Genomic DNA, 20,354 nt, shown 5'->3' on the forward strand with positions numbered 1-20,354 from the left:
GAGAAGATTTCGGAGGAAGAGGTTGTGGACGACGGAATGGCTGGGATTGATTTCGGAAGAGATTAATCCAAAACAGGGGAATGGAAGATGGCTGGATAAGGATGATCGCAGAGTACTCGGACGTTGGGATTTGAGGTTGGGAACGAATGGATTGGTTTTGTTCGTGGGATGCCAAACGGTAATGAAGGCTGATCTTGAATGACCGAAGCATAGAATGAGCTGGGAGCTGGAAGGAAGGCTTTGTTTGGATTCGGAAGAAGACATCCGGATGTTGGAGAATGGGAAGACGTTGGAACTGCTGGGATACTCTGTGATGACGCGGAGATGAAGATGTTGGGAACGGAAGATAGCTGGGACGTTGAGGATGTTGTTCACGGTTGGAAAACAGGGGATTTAAAAGATGAGGATGAAGCGGATGATGGGATGAAGATGGAGGAGATGAAGCTTTGGAACGGCTGGCAGCTGGGACTTGATCCTTGTGAACGGTGGGATGTTTGACTTGCGGCTGGCAGTGGGATGGGAACGTATCACGAATGAACTGCAAGATCTTGGAGGATACTGAGCCGTTGGGAGGGGCCAGATTCGGCTGGGAAAATAAGTTTGATTGTGCGTGGAGGATGAGATTGAATACCAGCGGCTGTTGGCTTGGTTCGTGGACGTGGAAGAAACAGGGGAAGTGAAGTTGGGATCTCGGGAAGATGGGGTCTTGGCTCTGTTTTGAAATACTCACGGGATGGGGAGATGAGTTGGTTGAAGACGCTGGATTTGGTGAAGTTGGGAAGGACGTGGGAATTGAACCGTTTGAAACAGGGGAATTAATCCTATTTGGCTAGGCCAATGACTAGAATTCTCTGAGATCTGTGCAACTATAGATGAATAGATGATATACTTTGAGATCTGAGAAATAAATGATTGAAAAGTGTGGGAAGTGAAGTAGGTGAAATTGTGAAGAAACGGGAATTAATGGGAAGCACTGGGTTTTGGAGGAGAGTTCTTGGAGTCGACTCTGGAGGATGCTGCAGTGTCCATAGGCTTTACCTAATTGAGCTCGACTCGACCTGCATGCATTAAGCTTAATTAATAAATAATCAAATCAAACTTGAATTACCTTGGATAATTTATTAAAATGCAATCATGAAGGTAATACATTTTTTTTTGGTTGAATTTACAAATTATGTGAATTAAAATAATGATAAGTGCTATGAATAAGATATTAATTTATGTATTATTTAGCACTTATCAGAAGGTGAACCAGACCTGAACCAGGAATTTAATCAAATCCGAACCAGGAAGTAGATTAGACCAGAACCAAAAATTGAATTGGGCCCTGGGCCTGAACCAAAAATTAAATTGGGCTATGGACCCGATGTCACGACCCCCGCCCCATTTCCGGCAGACCGCCGCGACGGTCCTAGGGTGCGGGTAGGCATAAGGCCACCAGCCATCGCGTAGAACCCTACTACCTATCAATCATCAATAAATCTTGAAAAATTTGGCATGATGCATGCACAAAATGATCACTTTTTCTATAGTGACCTGTCAGGATTATCTCAATACATACAACACACTACCTGTCAGAGCAGCAATCACATAATCCGTCACATAATGAACCTGGACAATATATATCAATACATTATCTCAGGCATATAACTCATCTGTATAAAAATCTGGTTCCCATTCCATCCATGGTCAAACCCATATCCACAACAGGATCTATGACTGTAACTATACACTATATACAACAGAAGGTTTATAATACACCAAAAGGGTATAAACCTCTATCTACATTATACTATACTATGGAGCGGCACAGCTAGCAGGCAATCTCTAACCCTGCTCTTCTCTATACAATACCTGCCCTGCAATCAAAAATACCAAACTGGGGAGTGAGTATATGAATACTCAGTGAGTGGAGTAGAGAGTACTATGCACATGAGACAGAATATAATCATGGCTCGAGATGAAATCTCAAGATCAATAACAACATGAACATGAACTCAACATAGAGAATATGGAGTAAATCATCAATATCACCACAATCAATATCAACTCATCTGAAGCATATATGGAATAATCAAGTATACATATATGCTACTCATGAATATGCTCAACAGATCATAATGCTGGAACATACAAATCAGGTGTCAATATGCTGAAATCATCACTAGACAGCTGTCGGGAGGTGGGTTTTACGCCCCAGGCGAACCAGCAACAACTCCTTACTGTCACATGCATATGCAGGATAATACACCATATCGATAATGGAAATGCTAGACAGCTGTCGAAAGGTGGGTTTTACGCTCCAGGCGAACCAGCAACAACTCCCTACTGTCACATTCATATGCAGGATAAGATACCCCACTAATCATGTAAATGCCGGCTAGTATCCAGAACAGAAATCCATCTCACATCTACATACTAAACGGCACCTCGCGGGAATTCTACATCCGCGGAAAGCCATACTGCACCTCGCGGGGTCTTACTATGCCCGGCGGCAAGCAGAATATAAGTCGAAGGACCGGCCGATCCTACGCCTAGGGCCGTGTCCCCCCTAGGAAGGGACTGGGCTCCGCGCACCCAGAAGGCTACTATGTGCACAAAGGCCGATGTTCAACCTCATCGACTATAGGTGTCCTGCAGATACTGCCAAGCCATGCATGAATGCCATAATGCACCCTCCCAATACTCTACTAAAAAGGAGTATGATCAAGACTACCACTCACTCGACTCCGACCCAATCATAAACTAACATCAGGGTTGGGAGTGAGGGTCAAGGAAGTGCAATACAACTCAATATACCACTAAAAAGGCTCTACAAATCTTTGAAATAGAGGAAATGAAATCAATTTACAAAAGAAATCATTTCACAATTCGAAATCAATTTGATTACTCATCAACCCCTCGTAATTCCTCTCAATGTTTCCTCAAATGCATGTACAGAATAATCAAGCATAGAGAATCAAGATTATAAAGGAATCTACTACAACAATTAATCAATAAGCTCAGGTGGAATCAAGTCACACTTGGCAACATTCATGAAAATGAATAAGGAATGTGCTCATGGTGCAAAGTACATGACTCCCACTCACCTGTCAATCTGGCACAGCCCTGATACGCCTCCAAAAATCTACAGCTGGCAGTGGGAAACTTCTTCCTCTTGTTCCCTAGCTTCTTGCCCAACTGTGACATGCATTTACAATACATTTAGTCCTGTATCAAGGGCTATAATCTACGTGCCAATTATAATATAGGGAACTTTAATTGATTCAACTCCCCCGTTCCCTAAATCTTTTCTTTTCTTTCCTTTTTTTTCTTTTTCTATTAATTAACTCATCATTTATGTATACCAGGGATTTCCTTGCATGAGTACAAGGTCCCTTTTAGCTTGATCTAGGCTTAATACTCTATTATAGCATGAAATCCCTTATTTTCCACCCGGATGAACAGTAATCCGGACCGACAGCCGGTTACTTCATCCCGGGTTTGATCCACTTTCAGGACTCCAAATTTGATGAAATTTTTATCTAACATTCTACACTCATAGAGAATTCTAAAGAGGTAACATGCATTGCTATCGGAGGTCGTTTGACCCCCTAAATAATTCGCTGAAGTTGGGACTTCGACACCGTTTTTCCGTAGTGCCCGAAAAATTTGTCAAAATCCGATTCTTCTTCTTTTAACCGCCTCTACAACCCTTATCCGACCCCTCTAGACTATATTCACCCTTTGTATAGCCTAATGTCATCAAAAGACTAGATAGGGATGGATATTTACCTTTTTCTTTTTGAAAATCGAGGTCCTTGCATAGAGGGGAAGGAGATCTATATTTTTTCCTTCAGCTGGAAGTGCACTCGGGACTCCTTTCCCTTTCTTTTTCTTCTTCTTCTTCCTCTTCCTTTCTTCCTTTCCTTTCCTCTTCTTCTTTTTCTTCCTCTCTGTCGCCGCTTGAGAACCCCTCCCTTTCTTCTCTCTGCTTCATTCCCGTGAGCCACCAACCACCCCATTTAAATCACATCAAAGCACTATTCACCTTTGTTTAATATTATTAAATTTCCATTTTGCCCCTAACACTTCAACATATCTACAACTATGCCATTATCTTTTGATTCCTTCCAATTTTACCCCTTATATCAATTTTAAAGGACTATTCTATCCCTTTTTATATATAAAAAAAATTTTGGGGGTTATTACATCCTCCCCTCCTTATATAAAATTCGTCCTCGAATTTAAAAGAGTAAATTACCTGATTACTCAAAGAGGTGAGGGTATTTGCTCTTCATACTTTGCTCCGACTCCCAAGTGCATTCTTCAACATTGTGCCGGTGCCATTGGACCTTTACCATACATATTTTCTTATTTCTCAGCTTCCTGATCTGAGTATCAAGAATAGCGACAGGAAGTTCTTCATAAGAAAGATCTTCTTCTACTGTAACTTTCTGCACTGATAGCACATGAGATGGATCCGGCACATACTTCCGGAGCATAGATATGTGGAATACTGGATGCACATGGCTGAGGTTTGGCGGCAGTGCTAATCTGTAAGATACATTGCCAACTTTATCTAATATTTCAAAGGGGCCAATGTATCTGGGACTAAGCTTGCCCCTCTTTCCAAACCTCATTACCCCTTTCATAGGAGAGATCTTTAGGAACACGTGATCCCCCATGCCAAACTGCACATCTCTCCTTCTGATATCTGAGTAGCTCTTCTGCCTACTGAACACTGTCCTCAACCTTTCCTGTATCATTGGCACTTTTTCTGATGTCTCTCTGATCAAATCTGGTCCTTCTAGGTGCTTCTCTCCAATCTCAGACCAGCACAAGGGAGATCTACATTTCCTCCCATAAAGTGCCTCATAAGGTGCCATACCAATAGTGGAGTGATAACTGTTATTATATGCAAACTCCACTAAAGGTAAGTATCTGTCCCAGCTACCTCTGAAATCCAGTACACACATTCTGAGCATATCCTCGAGGGTCTGAATGGTCCTCTCCGATTGCCCATCTGTTTGAGGGTGAAATGCTGTACTGAAATCAAGCTGAGTTCCTAATGCCTCATGGAGTTTCTGCCAAAATCTAGAGGTAAACTGTGAACCTCTATCTGATATAATAGAAACTGGCACTCCATGCAGAGATACTATTTTATTCACATATATTTCGGCATACTGAGCTACTGAATATGTGGTTTTCACCGGTAGAAAATGGGCTGATTTTGTCAATCTATCCACAATCACCCAGATGGAATCATATCCTTTTTGTGTTCTGGGCAGCCCGACCACAAAATCCATAGTTATCCTTTCCCATTTCCACTCGGGCAAAGGTAACTCTTGCAAAAGCCCTGTTGGCTTCTGATGTTCAAATTTCACTTGTTGACAAGTCAAACAAGAAGCCACATATTTGGCTACATCCCTTTTTAATCCGTTCCACCAATATATGCCTTTGATATCATGATACATTTTGGTGGAACCAGGATGAATGCTATAGGGAGTGTTGTGTGCTTCATGCATAATCCTCTGTCTCAGATTTTCCACATTTGGCACACATAGCCTACTGCCATACCTCAACATTCCATCTACAATCTGAAACCTTTCTGACTGTCCTGATTGCACTTCTCCTTTCAGTTTCACAAGGATTGGATCTAAATCCTGTGAAACTTTGATTTCATCTATCAACCTCGGTTTCACCTGAAACTGTGCAATCAAAGGACGAACCTCTAATAACTCAAAAGATAGTCCCTGAGCAAATAAATCTGCCAGATCTCTGACTATCTCTCTCCTCTGGACGGAGATGTGAGATAAACTGCCCATTGACTTCCGGCTGAATGCATCTGCTACTACATTAGCCTTGCCCGGATGATACAGGATTTGGCAGTCATAATCCTTCAACAGCTCTATCCATCTCCTCTGTCTGAGATTCAAATCTCTTTGCTGCTGAATGTACTGGAGGCTTTTATGATCAGTATATATTTCACATTTCTCACCATATAAATAATGCCTCCATATCTTTAATGCAAATATGACAGCAGCCATTTCTAAGTCATGAGTGGGATAGTTTACTTCATGCTTTCTTAGCTGTCTGGATGCATATGCAATCACCTTGCCATTCTGCATCAACACACATCCCAATCCCACTTTAGAAGCATCACAGTAGACTACAAACCCGCCTGTATCTGTGGGTAGAGTCAAAACTGGAGCTGATGTGAGACAATCTTTCAGCTTCTGGAAGCTCTGTTCACAAGAATCTGTCCAAGTGAACTTAACCTGCTTCCGAGTCAGCTTTGTTAATGGGGTAGCTATTTTTGAAAAGTCCTTTACAAACTTTCTATAGTACCCAGCCAGACCCAGAAAACTCCTGATTTCTGTTACATTTGTTGGTCTCGGCCAATCCATAACTGTCTCAATCTTCTTGGGATCCACCCTGATTCCTTCCTTACATATTATGTGTCCCAAGAATCCAACTTCTTGTACCCAGAACTCACATTTAGTAAGTTTGGCATACAGTTCATGTTCTCTCAAGGTTTGTAGTGCTATCCTCAAATGCTCTTCATGATCAGCCTGACTCTTAGAATATATGAGGATATCATCTATAAAGACTATCACAAATCTGTCAAGATAGGGTTTAAAGACCCTATTCATCAAATCCATGAATGCTGCTGGGGCATTTGTCAGCCCAAATGGAAGCACTAGAAACTCATAGTGCCCATATCTCGTTCTGAATGCAGTCTTCAATATATCTTCCTTTCTGATTTTTAACTGATGATACCCAGACTGCAGATCAATCTTCGAGAAGTACTCAGCCCCTTGTAATTGATCAAACAGGTCATCTATCCTGGGGAGTGGGTATCTATTTTTGATGGTCACTTTATTCAGCTGTCTATAATCTATACATAATCTCAGCGACCCATCCTTCTTCTTCACAAACAGAATTGGGGCACCCCATGGTGATGTACTGGGCCTAACAAACCCCTTGTCTAGCAGATCATGCAACTGCACCTTCAACTCCCTCAGCTCTGTAGGTGCCATACGATAGGGAGCAATCGATATAGGGTTTGTACCAGGAAGAAGTTCAATACTGAACTCAATTTCTCTATCAAGTGGCAATCCTGATAATTCCCCTGGAAATACATCAGGATACTCCCTAACAACTGGAATCTGCTGCAGATCCACAGACTCTACCTGGGTGTCCATCACATAAGCTAGATAGCTTTGACACCCCTTTCTCAGCAGCCTCTTTGCTTTTACTGCAGACACCAAATTCATTGGGATCTCACTCCTGTCCCCTTGATATGTAAATTTTTCCTTATCTAAAGGTCTGAAGATAACACTCTTTTCTTGGCAGTTAATGGTGGCACGATTGTCTGATAACCAATCCATACCCAGTATGACATCAAATTCTAACACTGCCAACTCAATCAAATCGACTGGGAGTGTCTTACCTTCTACCTCTACCACACAGGTAGGATACACATATCTCACTTCTATACTATCCCCTACAGGTGTGCTAATAACTAAGGGAATATGCATCAATATCTTATCCTTAGCTAACTTTTTAGCAAAATAAGGGGACACAAATGAATGGGTAGCTCCAGAATCAAATAACACTCTAGCTTTAATCTTATCAATGAGGAGCATACCTGTCACAGCTGCATTTGATGCCTGTGCCTCCTGTGGATTTACCGTGAACACCCTTCCTTGCCCTCTGCCTGCTGGAGCTAACAGCTGAGATGGTCCAACACTCTGCTGTGACGCTGGTGTCTGACCTCTGCCTCTGCCTACAGGCCCCCTACTACTAGGCCTGTCCATCTGCACAGAAGGGTAGGATGTTAAAGGCACAAACTGCTGGGTGGCACCCTGCGGGCATTCTCTGACAAAATGACCCGGCTGTCCACATCTGTAGCACACTCCCTGACCCATTCTGCATCTGCCAGGGTGCTGCTTCCCACATATGCCACACACTGGCCATGATTGGAACTTGGATTCAGTTCTGGCCATAGTGACCGGAGGACGAGGTGCTAATGGTAGAGAAGCATCCTGTGACTGACCTCTTCTCCTCCACTTCCTCTTACGTGGGGCAGGTGGAGCTGAGCGTACAGACTGCTCCGTCGGGCCCTCCGGGAGACTTGCTCCCTCAGATCTACCTCGGCTGCTTTGCCCTTTCCCCTTACTCATTTTCCTCTGTTCTCTTTCAGCCCTTTCCTCTTTGTTTCTGATCTCCCACTGTTTTGCTTTATCAATTAGCCTAGACAAGGTGGGGACCTCTACTGCCAGCACTGCATTATAAAGCAGGGAAATCAGACCCCGCCTGAATCTTTCTATCCTGGCAGCTTCAGTGGGGATGATGTAAGGAGCATACTTCCCCAATCTAGTGAACTCACGAGCGTACTCAGATACGCTCATTCCGGGCATCTGCTTCAGCCTCTCAAACTGAAGAGCCCGATTCTACCTCTCAGCCGGAGACAAAAACTCATCCATCACTGCTTGCCTGAACTCTTCCCAGGTTGGAGGATTCCTACTGTACAATCTGTCCTCCACGTGCTTCTGGTACCAGCCCCAGGCATCTTCTTTCATTGTGAGCCCTACAAGTTCTATTGCCCTTGCATCAGAACAGGGCAGTCTCCGTATCATCTTTTCAGTCTCCTCCAGGAATTTCTGAGGATCTTCACCTTCTTACCCCTTAAACTCTGGGGTTCTGAGCCTCAGAAATTCCTGTACAGTAATCCCCTCATCATCTAGAGCCCGCCTGGCCAAACTTCTTGGCACAACTACAGGAGGTGGGATGGATACTACTGACGGGGCAGGAGATTTTCCCCGAGCAATCTGCTCCCTCAGAGCCTGATTCTCCGCCAGTAACTGTTCCATTAATGCATCTCTACTTCCTACCTCTCCTTGATCATCAACCCTCCGTCTATCAGCAGGAGGAGATTTTTCTCTTTGGGGCTCGACATGTGCGGAACCCGCATCCAATGCTATATCTGGCTCCATTCTCCTTGGAAGTATTCTTTATGTCTCTAAAAGAGTCAAAAAGAGAGGACAGTCGTTACACAGAGCCATAATATATTTTACTGAATTGTAAATGACTCATAAATTAATATACAGAAAAATCCTATGCTCCATAGTATAATCCTATACTTAATCCTAACTCACCCAATTGCTCTGACAGGACTCTTGTTTAACCTTTGCTCTGATACCAAGCTTTGTCACGACCCCCGCCCCGTTCCCGGCGGGCCGCCGCGACGGTCCTAGGGTGCGGGTAGGCATAAGGCCACCAGCCACCGCGTAGAACCCTACTACCTATCAATCATCAATAAATCTTGAAAAATTTGGCATGATGCATGCACAAAATGATCACTTTTTCTATAGTGACCTGTCAGGATTATCTCAATACATACAACACACTACCTGTCAGAGCAGCAATCACATAATCCGTCACAGAATGAACCTGGACAATATATATCAATACATTATCTCAGGCATATAACTCATCTGTATAAAAATCTGGTTCCCATTCCATCCATGGTCAAACCCATATCCACAACAGGATCTATGACTGTAACTATACACTATATACAACAGAAGGTTTATAATACACCAAAAGGGTATAAACCTCTATCTACATTATACTATACTATGGAGCGGCACAGCTAGCAGGCAATCTCTAACCCTGCTCTTCTCTATACAATACCTGCCCTGCAATCAAAAATACCAAACTGGGGAGTGAGTATATGAATACTCAGTGAGTGGAGTAGAGAGTACTATGCACATAAGACAGAATATAATCATGGCTCGAGATGAAATCTCAAGATCAATAACAACATGAACATGAACTCAACATAGAGAATATGGAGTAAATCATCAATATCACCACAATCAATATCAACTCATCTGAAGCATATATGGAATAATCAAGTAAACATATATGCTACTCATGAATATGCTCAACAGATCATAATGCTGGAACATACAAATCAGGTGTCAATATGCTGAAATCATCACTAGACAGCTGTCGGGAGGTGGATTTTACGGCCCAGGCGAACCAGCAACAACTCCTTACTGTCACATACATATGCAGGATAATACACCATATCGATAATGGAAATGCTAGACAGCTGTCGGAAGGTGGGTTTTACGCCCCAGGCGAACCAGCAACAACTTCCTACTGTCACATTCATATGCAGGATAAGACACCACACTAATCATGTAAATGCCGGCTAGTATCCAAAACAGAAATCCATCTCACATCTACATACTAAACGGCACCTCGCGGGAATTCTACATCCGCGGAAAGCCATACTGCACCTCGCGGGGTCTTACTATGCCCGGCGGCAAGCAGAATATAAGTCGTAGGACCGGCCGATCCTACGCCTAGGGCCGTGTCCCCCCTAGGAAGGGACTGGGCTCCGCCCACCCAGAAGGCTACTATGTGCACAAAGGCCGATGTTCAACCCCATCGACTATAGGTGTCCTGCAGATACTGCCAAGCCATGCATGAATGCCATAATGCACCCTCCCAATACTCTACTAAAAAGGAGTATGATCAAGACTACCACTCACTCGACTCCGACCCAATCATAAACTAACATCAGGGTTGGGAGTGAGGGTCAAGGAAGTGCAATACAACTCAATATACCACTAAAAAGGCTCTACAAATCTTTGAAATAGAGGAAATGAAATCAATTTACAAAAGAAATCATTTCACAATTCGGAATCAATTTGATTACTCATCAACCCCTCGTAATTTCTCTCAATGTTCCCTCAAATGCATGTACAGAATAATCAAGCATAGAGAATCAAGATTATAAAGGAATCTACTACAACAATTAATCAATAAGCTCAGGTGGAATCAAGTCACACTTGGCAACATTCATGAAAATGAATAAGGAATGTGCTCATGGTGCAAAGTACATGACTCCCACTCACCTGTCAATCTGGCACAGCCCTGATACGCCTCCAAAAATCTACAGCTGGCAGTGGGGAACTTCTTCCTCTTGTTCCCTAGCTTCTTGCCCAACTGTGACATGCATTTACAATACATTTAGTCCTGTATCCACTACAGGAAAATAGGTCTTTCCCGACGCTTTTTTTCCGACGCTAGGGAGAAGCGTCGGGAAAAACAGGAAAGCCGCTGACATTTACCGACGCTTTAATTAAGCGTCGGTAATTCTTAAGAATAGCCGACGCTAATAAGCGTCGTCGTAATCTTATAGAAAAGCATACGAAATAGACGACGCTTATTAGCGTCGTTGTACTCACAGTCTAAGACGACGCTTATAAGCGTCGTCCAAAGTCAAATTTACAACCAAAACCAAGCGGCCGGCCCCCTTCTCCTCATTTTGCATTCCGACCGATCGATCAAGCCCTAGCCCCTTCTCCTCCTCCCTTCTCTCCGACGACGAGCGAGCGGCCCTTGTCCCCTTCTCCTCCTCCCTTCTCTCCGACGACGAGCGAGCGGCCCTTGTCCTCTCCGACGACGAGCGAGCGGCCCTTGTCCTCTCCGGCGCCAAACGACGTACGACGGCAAGCTCCTCTCCTCCTCCCTCCTCTCTGGCACCGAGCGACCGTCTGCGTCCTCCTCTCCTCCTTTCTCCTCTGCGGCGCCGACCGGCCGGCCCCATCTCCCTCCGCCTGAGAAAGAGGTAATTCAATAGATTTTTTGAGGTAATTTTGGTAATCCACGCCAATCGACTTGGATTTTAGGGTTCTTTCCTGCATTGATGAATTGAGTAGATAAACTTTCCTTTTAGGGTTTGTGCATGCCAGATTTCAAAACTCACCCTCACATGCTAGGATGCTGTTCGCGTGTTATTATAAGGGTTCAAGGCATTTGATAGTTGGGATGTGTCATCTAATTACTAAACATGCATATTAGTACATGATAACATCTTAAAGGTCGTAAAGCGTAGATGAGTCTCAACATTGTGGAAGCAACTAAGGGATTGTGACAACAAAACAACCATTATTCTTGAAGTTTTAACTGATGAGGACATATTATAATATTGGTAAGGTTAACACTGAATTCAAGGGAAAATAATGTACACCAAAATGTGTGGTGCTGCTTGTACATTGAGTAAAGACAATGTCTCTATAAGGTGAGTAATGAGTACTGAGTATCATGAAAATAGATCACAGAGATGACTTCATTCAGAGTGCCCTGACTCCTGACTGATTGATAAACAGTGGATAAAGCAGGTATTATCTATATGGTCAATAAATTCGGCATGCCTGCGTCATCTTTGGTGTGTTTCAGTTCTTGTACTAATGATTCAGATATAGTGCTATGTTATGGTGCAGTTCACCATGCACATAAAGTGATGACATTGAGATCCTTTCCAGACATTCGCCAAGCACCTAGTGAGGAATTGCTGGGGAAGACCGTCTTACTGTGGATGAAGTGAATGAAGAGGTTGAAATTACTGATTGCTGAGGTCTTATTTGAGACAATTGAACTTAATGTTATATCTGGAAAATATATTCCGTTCTGATATCTTTGACCATAATTTTGTTTGCGCCTCTTATTATTGCATCTGGACTTACGTATAGGGGAGGAAGACAATAATGTTGTGGACCATACATAGTCCATGGTAAAATGTTGGTGAAGGTAGGTAGTGGAAGATGATCCATGACAGAGCTACTAAGCATTTTCTAATCATCAGGATGGTGTAACTTGATTTTAATTTCTCCCTTCATCCCATTTCTTTAAGTGCTATGCTAGCTATTCAGATGGATAAAAGGGGTTTTTATGATATCTCCATATTTATGCACTTATCTCCTTAATTCTTTGACATTTTGTTTCTTGAGGAGAATGGGGAAGGCAGCCATTGGAAAGCCAACTGAGCAACAGGTGAAGTTTTATTAAGTGCATATCATTGACTTAAAAATATTTAGTCTGTTGTAAAAATATTTTCAGTCTCCAAGGGGATGTCTAATTCTTTAAAAAATCATTCTTTTCATAAATAAAGTTTTAATATTTTCAGAGGTTTTTGGTTATTAATTTAGTATGTTGCTCAGGATAATATCAAAATATCAGCCAGTATTTTCTATTTTATTTCTTAAGATTTCAATCGATATTTGAATTATCAATTAGTCAAATTAGCAGTTCATTCCGGAAATTAATAGTGTCTGGTTTCATTTCATTTTAGCCTCAAGAGAAGTCCATCTGCATTCTTTTGGTACAGCTCATCTCCTAAGACAAAAAAATTAGTGAAGTATGGCGCCATTTCATGGTTCAAACCTGTTAGCTCCACAAGATTTGTTAAATTTTCTTCTTCTTTTTCTTATAAAGAGAAATGGTTCCAACAAAGCATCTAATGTAGAAATGGAACAAAAGTCTATGTGGAAACGGGGTTCTCAGAAACCTACAGCATGCCTCATCTTTAGTTGTATATTGGAGACTTGCTTTGTCCCCTATTCTGAATGCTCACTTTTAGGAACAGAAACAATAAAGATCAGCACATACAGTGTATTCTTCAGTGGATGAAAGGAGTGATACTTGCCCTACTTGTAAACAGGTATACATTGTTCCCGCACTTATGAATTACATCTCTCTTTCTCTCTCGTGACAATTTTGACAGTTATGTGATTACTGATATGTTTCTTCTGTTTCATTAGGTAATGATTTTTGAGAAAATCATTTAGAAAGATTTATACTTGCTAATTTGCTTTAAAAAGATTTATAGCATTAACAAGAACACTAGCACACAGGTCAATACGAAGGAGAAGGCGAAACATTAATAAAATCTTTCATTCCTTTTAGCATCTATAACATCTGTTTCCAACCCTTCTTTCTGAGAAATAAAAGCTCTTATGCAAGAATGAGCTGTGATTCAGAGTTGCATGAATTGTTAACATATCATGAGTAAACAATGGGTAGTGTATCGAGCAGCTCAGCATCAGAAACAATCTTACCAAAGAATTGGTGAGCACCGCAATCAATATTTAGATTTTATTTATTATTTAACTAATATTGCTTCTTTTTGTGTATACTAGGTAACAACATGCCGCGAGGAAAACGATTCAGAGATGTTGAGTTTCAGCACACAACTGTGGGATCTTCTTCCGATCAGTCCTTGGGGTCCCAGCAGCCCGACGAGTCCCAGCAGCACGAGTCCCATTCTCAGCACGAGTCTCAGTCTGAGCACGTGCCACCTGCTGATTGTCCAGACATGGATGACGTGCACATCCAGGGTAATTTGATTTACATTTTATATATTAATTTTTCTTATAATCTAATTATATTAAATCATTTGCCTTTAATGTTTTAATTAATGTATATTTTATTTTATTTTTATAGATGGACTGGGGAGAGTGAGGAGGACACGAGGACCCACTCGAGCACAGGACGTGTGGAGCCTACGTGAGGATGAGAAAATCGTCGTCCAATGCAATGAACTGGGGCAGCCTATCAAGAGGGCTGCAAGCATTTTATCGACTTTTCTAGGATCGGTTGCGCGGAAGGGTCAATTGTGTCCGCTCAACTATACGAAATGGAATGAAATGCTTCCTTCGTATAAGGTTGAGCTTCTTAAAGTTATTGAGGTAAATAATTGAATTTGCTTACTATCACAATTTTATTTTTTAATTTTACATTGTTATAATATTATTTAATTACTTTGGTGTAGAAAAAGTTTTTGCTTCCTAAAGAGAGTCATGATTGGGTGCTGAAGTCCGTCAACCGCAAGTGGAAAGAATATAGGGCCAAGTTAAAAACGGACTGGAAGCACAATGGTATGACAGAAGAGGAGGTTGCCCGTGTTTGTCCTCCTGATATAATCCCTCATCAGTGGAGGGAGCTTGTTCACTATTGGTTTTCGAAAAAAGCTCAGGTTGTGTATATTTTTTCAATACCTTAGATTGTATTTACTAATAATTTAGATTATAAATTTATATTGTTTATTCTTTTTTTGGAAAGACATATTCCAACATAGGTAGAGCTGCACGAGCCTCTCAGACTGTTCCTCATACTTCAGGCTCGATGAGTTATGCTCGACGTAAAGCTGAATTCGTAAGTTTTTTTGCAACTCTTTAAAACCATTTTAAACTGTTCTATCATATAGCATGTATCATGATAACTAGCTTGCCAATATACATTTTGTTATAGATGGATAATAATGGGAGGGAGCCTGGTAAGGTGGAGTTTTATAAGATGACTCACACCCATAGAGATGGCAGTTTTGTTCGGGAGGAGTCAAGAGATATATTTGTATGTATTCATCTTTGACTCTTTCAATGATATTTTTATTAGTTCTATTATTGGCATGCATTAATATGACTTTTTCTTTTGAGATATATAGGACAGGGCAACAACTTTTATTTCAGAGCGCGTCGGAGAGTCATCATCATCCGACGCGACCAGTCATGTCGAAGCTCAGGTGCTCGCTGAATTACTGGGCCCAGAGCGTTATGGTAGAGTGAGGGGTTATGGCGTTGGAGTTACCCCCACTCAGTTGTCTGCAGTGGGCATGTATACAAGAAATGCTGAAGAAGGCAGTACCAATGCAGAAGTTAGTAGACTTCGGGCAACAATTGAAGATATGAAGGATCGCCATCAGGCAGAGTTGGCAGAGCTGAAGCAGAACCAACAAACTTTGCAGTCTCAGCTTGAGCATATTTCATCTATGTTACAGCGATTTCTCCCTCATCAGGTAAATAACTATATGTATTTGATGACTATACATAATTATTACTTATTTTGCATGAGTTAATAATTTTCATATTCCTAACTTCTAAAGTTTTTTTTTTTTTTAGGTTCCTGATACTTCAACAGCTCGCAGAGATGATGATGGGGCTGAATGCGGTCCCTGATATTTTTTAGACTGTTATTTAATGAGTTTTATATGTATCTTTCTTATATTTTTCAAAATATATTGTAATTCTAAACTTATGTAAATTTAATCTTATATGACAATATGAATGTTTCGAATGATCTGTATGTTTGTCTTGATGTAAATGTAATGCAGGTTCATATTTGCTATAATATCTTTTTTAATACGCTTTTGTTTTTTTTTTAAAACAAAATCCACTCCCGACGCTTTAAAGCGTCGTTAAAAACCCCCTTTGGCACGGCCTTGCACGCCATCGCCGACGCTTTATAGTGTCGGTGAAAACCCATAGTTGCGCTTCCTTTGGGCTTTCCTGACGCTTTAAAGCGTCGGGGAATGCTGTTTTTTTGCCGACGCTTTTATTAGCGTCGGGAAAGACCAGTTTTTTCTGGGCTTCCTTTGGGCTTTACCGACGCTTTAAAGCGTCGGCGAATCTTGTTTTTGCCGACGCTTACATTAGCGTCGGAAAAGCCCTGTTTTTTCCGACGCTTTCAAGTAGCGTCGGCAAAAACAATTGCCACTCCGGTATCGCCAACGCTTTTGCGACGCTTCTGTTTGCGTTGCGGGAACTTTAGCCGACGCTTATAAGCGTCGGTAAAGATTATAAAAAGCGTCGGGAAAGATGATCTTTCTTGTAGTGATCAAGGGCTATAATCTACGTGCCAATTATAATATAGGGAACTTTAATTGATTCAACTCCCCCGTTCCCTAAATCTTTTCTTTTCTTTCCTTTTTTTTCTTTTTCTATTAATTAACTCATCATTTATGTATACCAGAGATTTTCTTGCATGAGTACAAGGTCCCTTTTAGCTTGATCTAGGCTTAATACTCTATTATAGCATGAAATCCCTTATTTTCCACCCGGATGAACAGTAATCCGGACCGACAGCCGGTTACTTCATCCCGGGTTTGATCCACTTTCAGGACTCCAAATTTGATGAAATTTTTACCTAACATTCTACACTCATAGGAGATTCTAAAGAGGTAACATGCATTGCTATCGGAGGTCGTTTGACCCCCTAAATAATTCGCCGAAGTTGGGACTTCGACACCGTTTTTCCGTAGTGCCGGAAAAATTTGTCAAAATCCGATTCTTCTTCTTTTAACCGCCTCTACAACCCTTATCCGACCCCTCTAGACTATATTCACCCTTTGTATAGCCTAATGTCATCAAAAGACTAGATAGGGATGGATATTTACCTTTTTCTTTTTGAAAATCGAGGTCCTTGCGTAGAGGGGAAGGAGATCTATATTTTTCCCTTCAGCTGGAAGTGCACTCGGGATTCCTTTCCCTTTCTTTTTCTTCTTCTTCTTCCTCTTCCTTTCTTCCTTTCCTTTCCTCTTCTTCTTTTTCTTCCTCTCTGTCGCCCTGAGAACCCCTCCCTTTCTTCTCTCTGCTTCATTCCCGTGAGCCACCAACCACCCCATTTAAATCACATCAAAGCACTATTCACCTTTGTTTAATATTATTAAATTCCCATTTTGCCCCTAACACTTCAACATATCTACAACTATGCCATTATCTTTTGATTCCTTCCAATTTTACCCCTTATATCAATTTTAAAGGACTATTCTATCCCTTTTTATATATAAAAAAAAATTTTGGGGTTATTACACCCGAAAATGAAATTGAGTCCTATGGATGGGTGGTAAATGACTTTAAGATTATAAATAAATAGAAATTAAATGTGCAAGTGACATGTAATTTAATGATCTTGCCAGGTATTGGAGAATTGGCATTTGGTGAGCAAATTAATGTAAGTAACCTGTCTTAATCTTATTATGGATCATGTATCACGTTTTATAAGATGAAAAAGTATTATTTATGCAATTAGAATTATGTATAAGAATTGTGGAAAAAGTACATGATATAATCTTATGTTTTATCAAATACTTGTGATTATTTGTTTATGAAATTGTATATGATTATTTATGTTTTCACAAAATTAAGATCAAGCATGTGTTAGCAAATGATTACATGATTTTGGATACATAGCATCCATCATTATTATTATTATTATATTATGTACACATGATTATGATGATGTAGAAAGATGCATGGAAAGAAAAATAAAGTTTTCAGCATGATCATGAATTTTATTCAGCATGATGCCATTATTCACTTTCCAATGTATCGATGAGAAAAGATTTATGAAAAGCATGATATGTTTGTAAGAACTCTCAGATCGCTATGCACGACCCCCGCCAGTGGGTAACAGTAACTAGGCATACGACCCCAGCCAGTGGGTAAAAGTAACTTGGCTTTACGACCCCCGCCAGTGGGTAATAGTAACTGGAAGAAGACCCTGCCAACGGGGAACAATAGTTGGCAAAGATTATGGCCCTCGCCAGCGGGTTACAGTAGCTCGGCATACGGCCCTCGCCAGTGGGTTACAGTAGCTCGGCATACGGCCCTCGCCAGCGGGTTATAGTAGCTTAGTTTAGACCCTGCCAACGGGGAATAATAGTTGGAAAATATTATGGCCCTCGCCAGCGGGTTATAGTAGCTCGGCATACGGCCCTCGCCAGCGGGTTATAATAGCTTGGCTTAGACCCTGCCAACGGGGAATAATAGTTGGTAAAGATTATGGCCCTGTCACGGGTAATAATAGTGACCATAGCTGCACTATCATCTGAGAGTACGGATTTCAAAGTATGAATAATGACGAGTACGGATTTCAAAGCATGAATAATGATGAGTGCGGATTTCAAAGCATGAATAATGACGAGTGCGGATTTCAAAGCATGAATAATGATGAGTGCGGATTTCAAAGCATGAATAATGACGAGTACGGATTTCAAAGCATGGGATAATGACAAAAGTTTTATGATGCATAGCCATGTTTATAAATGGACATGCATAGTTTTATGACTGGTTTGTTATATGAAATGTTTACTTTGTTACAACTGTTAGTTTCTTAAAATAATGCACTAGTATGAGAAAATATTATGCTTGATCAGATAAGATTATGCATGGTTACTTACTGAGCTTTATAGCTCATACCCATTTATTTATGTTCTTACAGATGAATAGGAGATGCTAGGAACGAGGAGCGTGACATGCTTCAGGGTTATGGGGAAAAGAAAATGACACATTAAATGTTGCTATTTTTAGATGCTTTGTAATCAATCTTTTATTGATGAAACATTTGAAGTTTTAAAGTGGCTGCGTGTTATTGCGGGCAAAGGTTTGCAATAGCACGGCCGTGTCATGATCCGATTTCGGGGCGTGACAGTTGGAGCTTTCAAAAAAGAGATGAAAAAATAGCATTTTCATGAAAATAAGATTTCCATATTTCATAAAAAAGCTACTTTTCTACTGGCTGGAAATTGGAGTTGTTTTTCTTTTTCAAAAGTACCCTTAGGCTATAAAAACTTATGGATAAGGTCTTTTTTTTAATTATGGGTATAATAGGTATTTTATAAAACTTTTTTAGGAAAGTAGATGCTCAACCAAAAATAAGCCATTCTGGAATGTGTCATTCTTTCATGATCAACCAAATATGCCAAAACCATTTTCTCAGGCATCATATTTCAAGAAATCATTTTTTCAAAAAAAATATTTCGGTGAGAAAATTTTTTTTCTATAAACCAAACGTGTCTTTAAAGTTTTCGGAGCTTTTCATCACTGAATTAGGCACGTAATAGTTTAGGAATAGGCGCTTTAGACTTAATGGGCATTTTTGGCCACCACTTTTGGTTAGACAAATCCCTATCATCTCTGGAGTTGGTCAATATGCCTATGTAGGTTAGGGTGGGTATAGAGCAGCCAGCAGGTTCTTTTTTTAAAAATGCAGTAATAAAAATATTTTAACCTCCAAATTAAGAGCTAGGATACATCTTTTGTTCTACTAGAAACTTTGCTCCACTTTTGAATTCTAGTATGAAGTTTCGAAACCTTCAATAGACGGCAAAAAAAATATGATTTAGGGTTTGTTGTTATATACATAGTCGATCAGAGCTCATCATCAATTCTTTTTATTTCTTATTCTTTATTTTGGTTGTGATTTTTATTTTTTTCTGTCTGGGAAGCAGGGGAGGAGGGAAAAAGGCTAAAGCTTAGTTATTTTAGTCTCACATGTAGAATGTACTTGCTATTTAGCTATTTTAGCTAGCATGGATGAGTTGGCACATATTTGAGCTCAAATGTAGTAAAAATTGACTCAAGTTATTTTAGGATACACGAGAATAGTTACAGCTATCCTCTTTTTTTCTGATGATTTTCCAAACCTATTTATATCACAAGGCTGTCTTCTATGCAGTCATCTATAAAATCAATGTCATCCTCTACATCCAACCATTTCCTTAGCTTGTTATCATTGATATCATGCCCAATGATTAATGCAATGAACAATCCAACCATTTCTCCATAATAGATATCAGATAAATACCATCCATATACACTACCAAAATTTAATTTGTTGATAGCCTAATGATATCACACTGATAAGCTAGAGTAATGGAATTGCAATTTTTTCACTTCCTTTTGTAGCATATCCTTGTCCCAGATTAGCTAGTAATGATAGTTTGGATATAGTGT

The 20,354-nt window shown here is 40.7% G+C and overlaps 1 protein-coding gene across 1 annotated transcript; it reads left to right on the forward strand.

Annotated features, from left to right (window-relative positions):
* Positions 1–14,049: 14,049 nt before the first annotated feature.
* LOC120105861 (uncharacterized) lies at positions 14,050–15,915 on the forward strand. The gene is made up of 7 exons (XM_089928975.1): positions 14,050–14,180; positions 14,287–14,531; positions 14,615–14,818; positions 14,905–14,997; positions 15,094–15,195; positions 15,287–15,637; positions 15,741–15,915. Exons 1-7 carry the CDS (start codon positions 14,159–14,161, stop codon positions 15,795–15,797), a joined length of 1,074 nt encoding a protein of 357 aa, XP_089785101.1. The 5' UTR covers positions 14,050–14,158; the 3' UTR covers positions 15,798–15,915.
* The last annotated feature ends 4,439 nt before the right edge of the window (positions 15,916–20,354 follow it).

Source organism: Phoenix dactylifera, chromosome 2 (genome assembly GCF_051530095.1).
Source record: "Phoenix dactylifera cultivar Ajwa chromosome 2, Ajwa_hap1_PhDact_Kaust_v1.1, whole genome shotgun sequence".
NCBI lineage: Eukaryota > Viridiplantae > Streptophyta > Magnoliopsida > Arecales > Arecaceae > Phoenix > Phoenix dactylifera.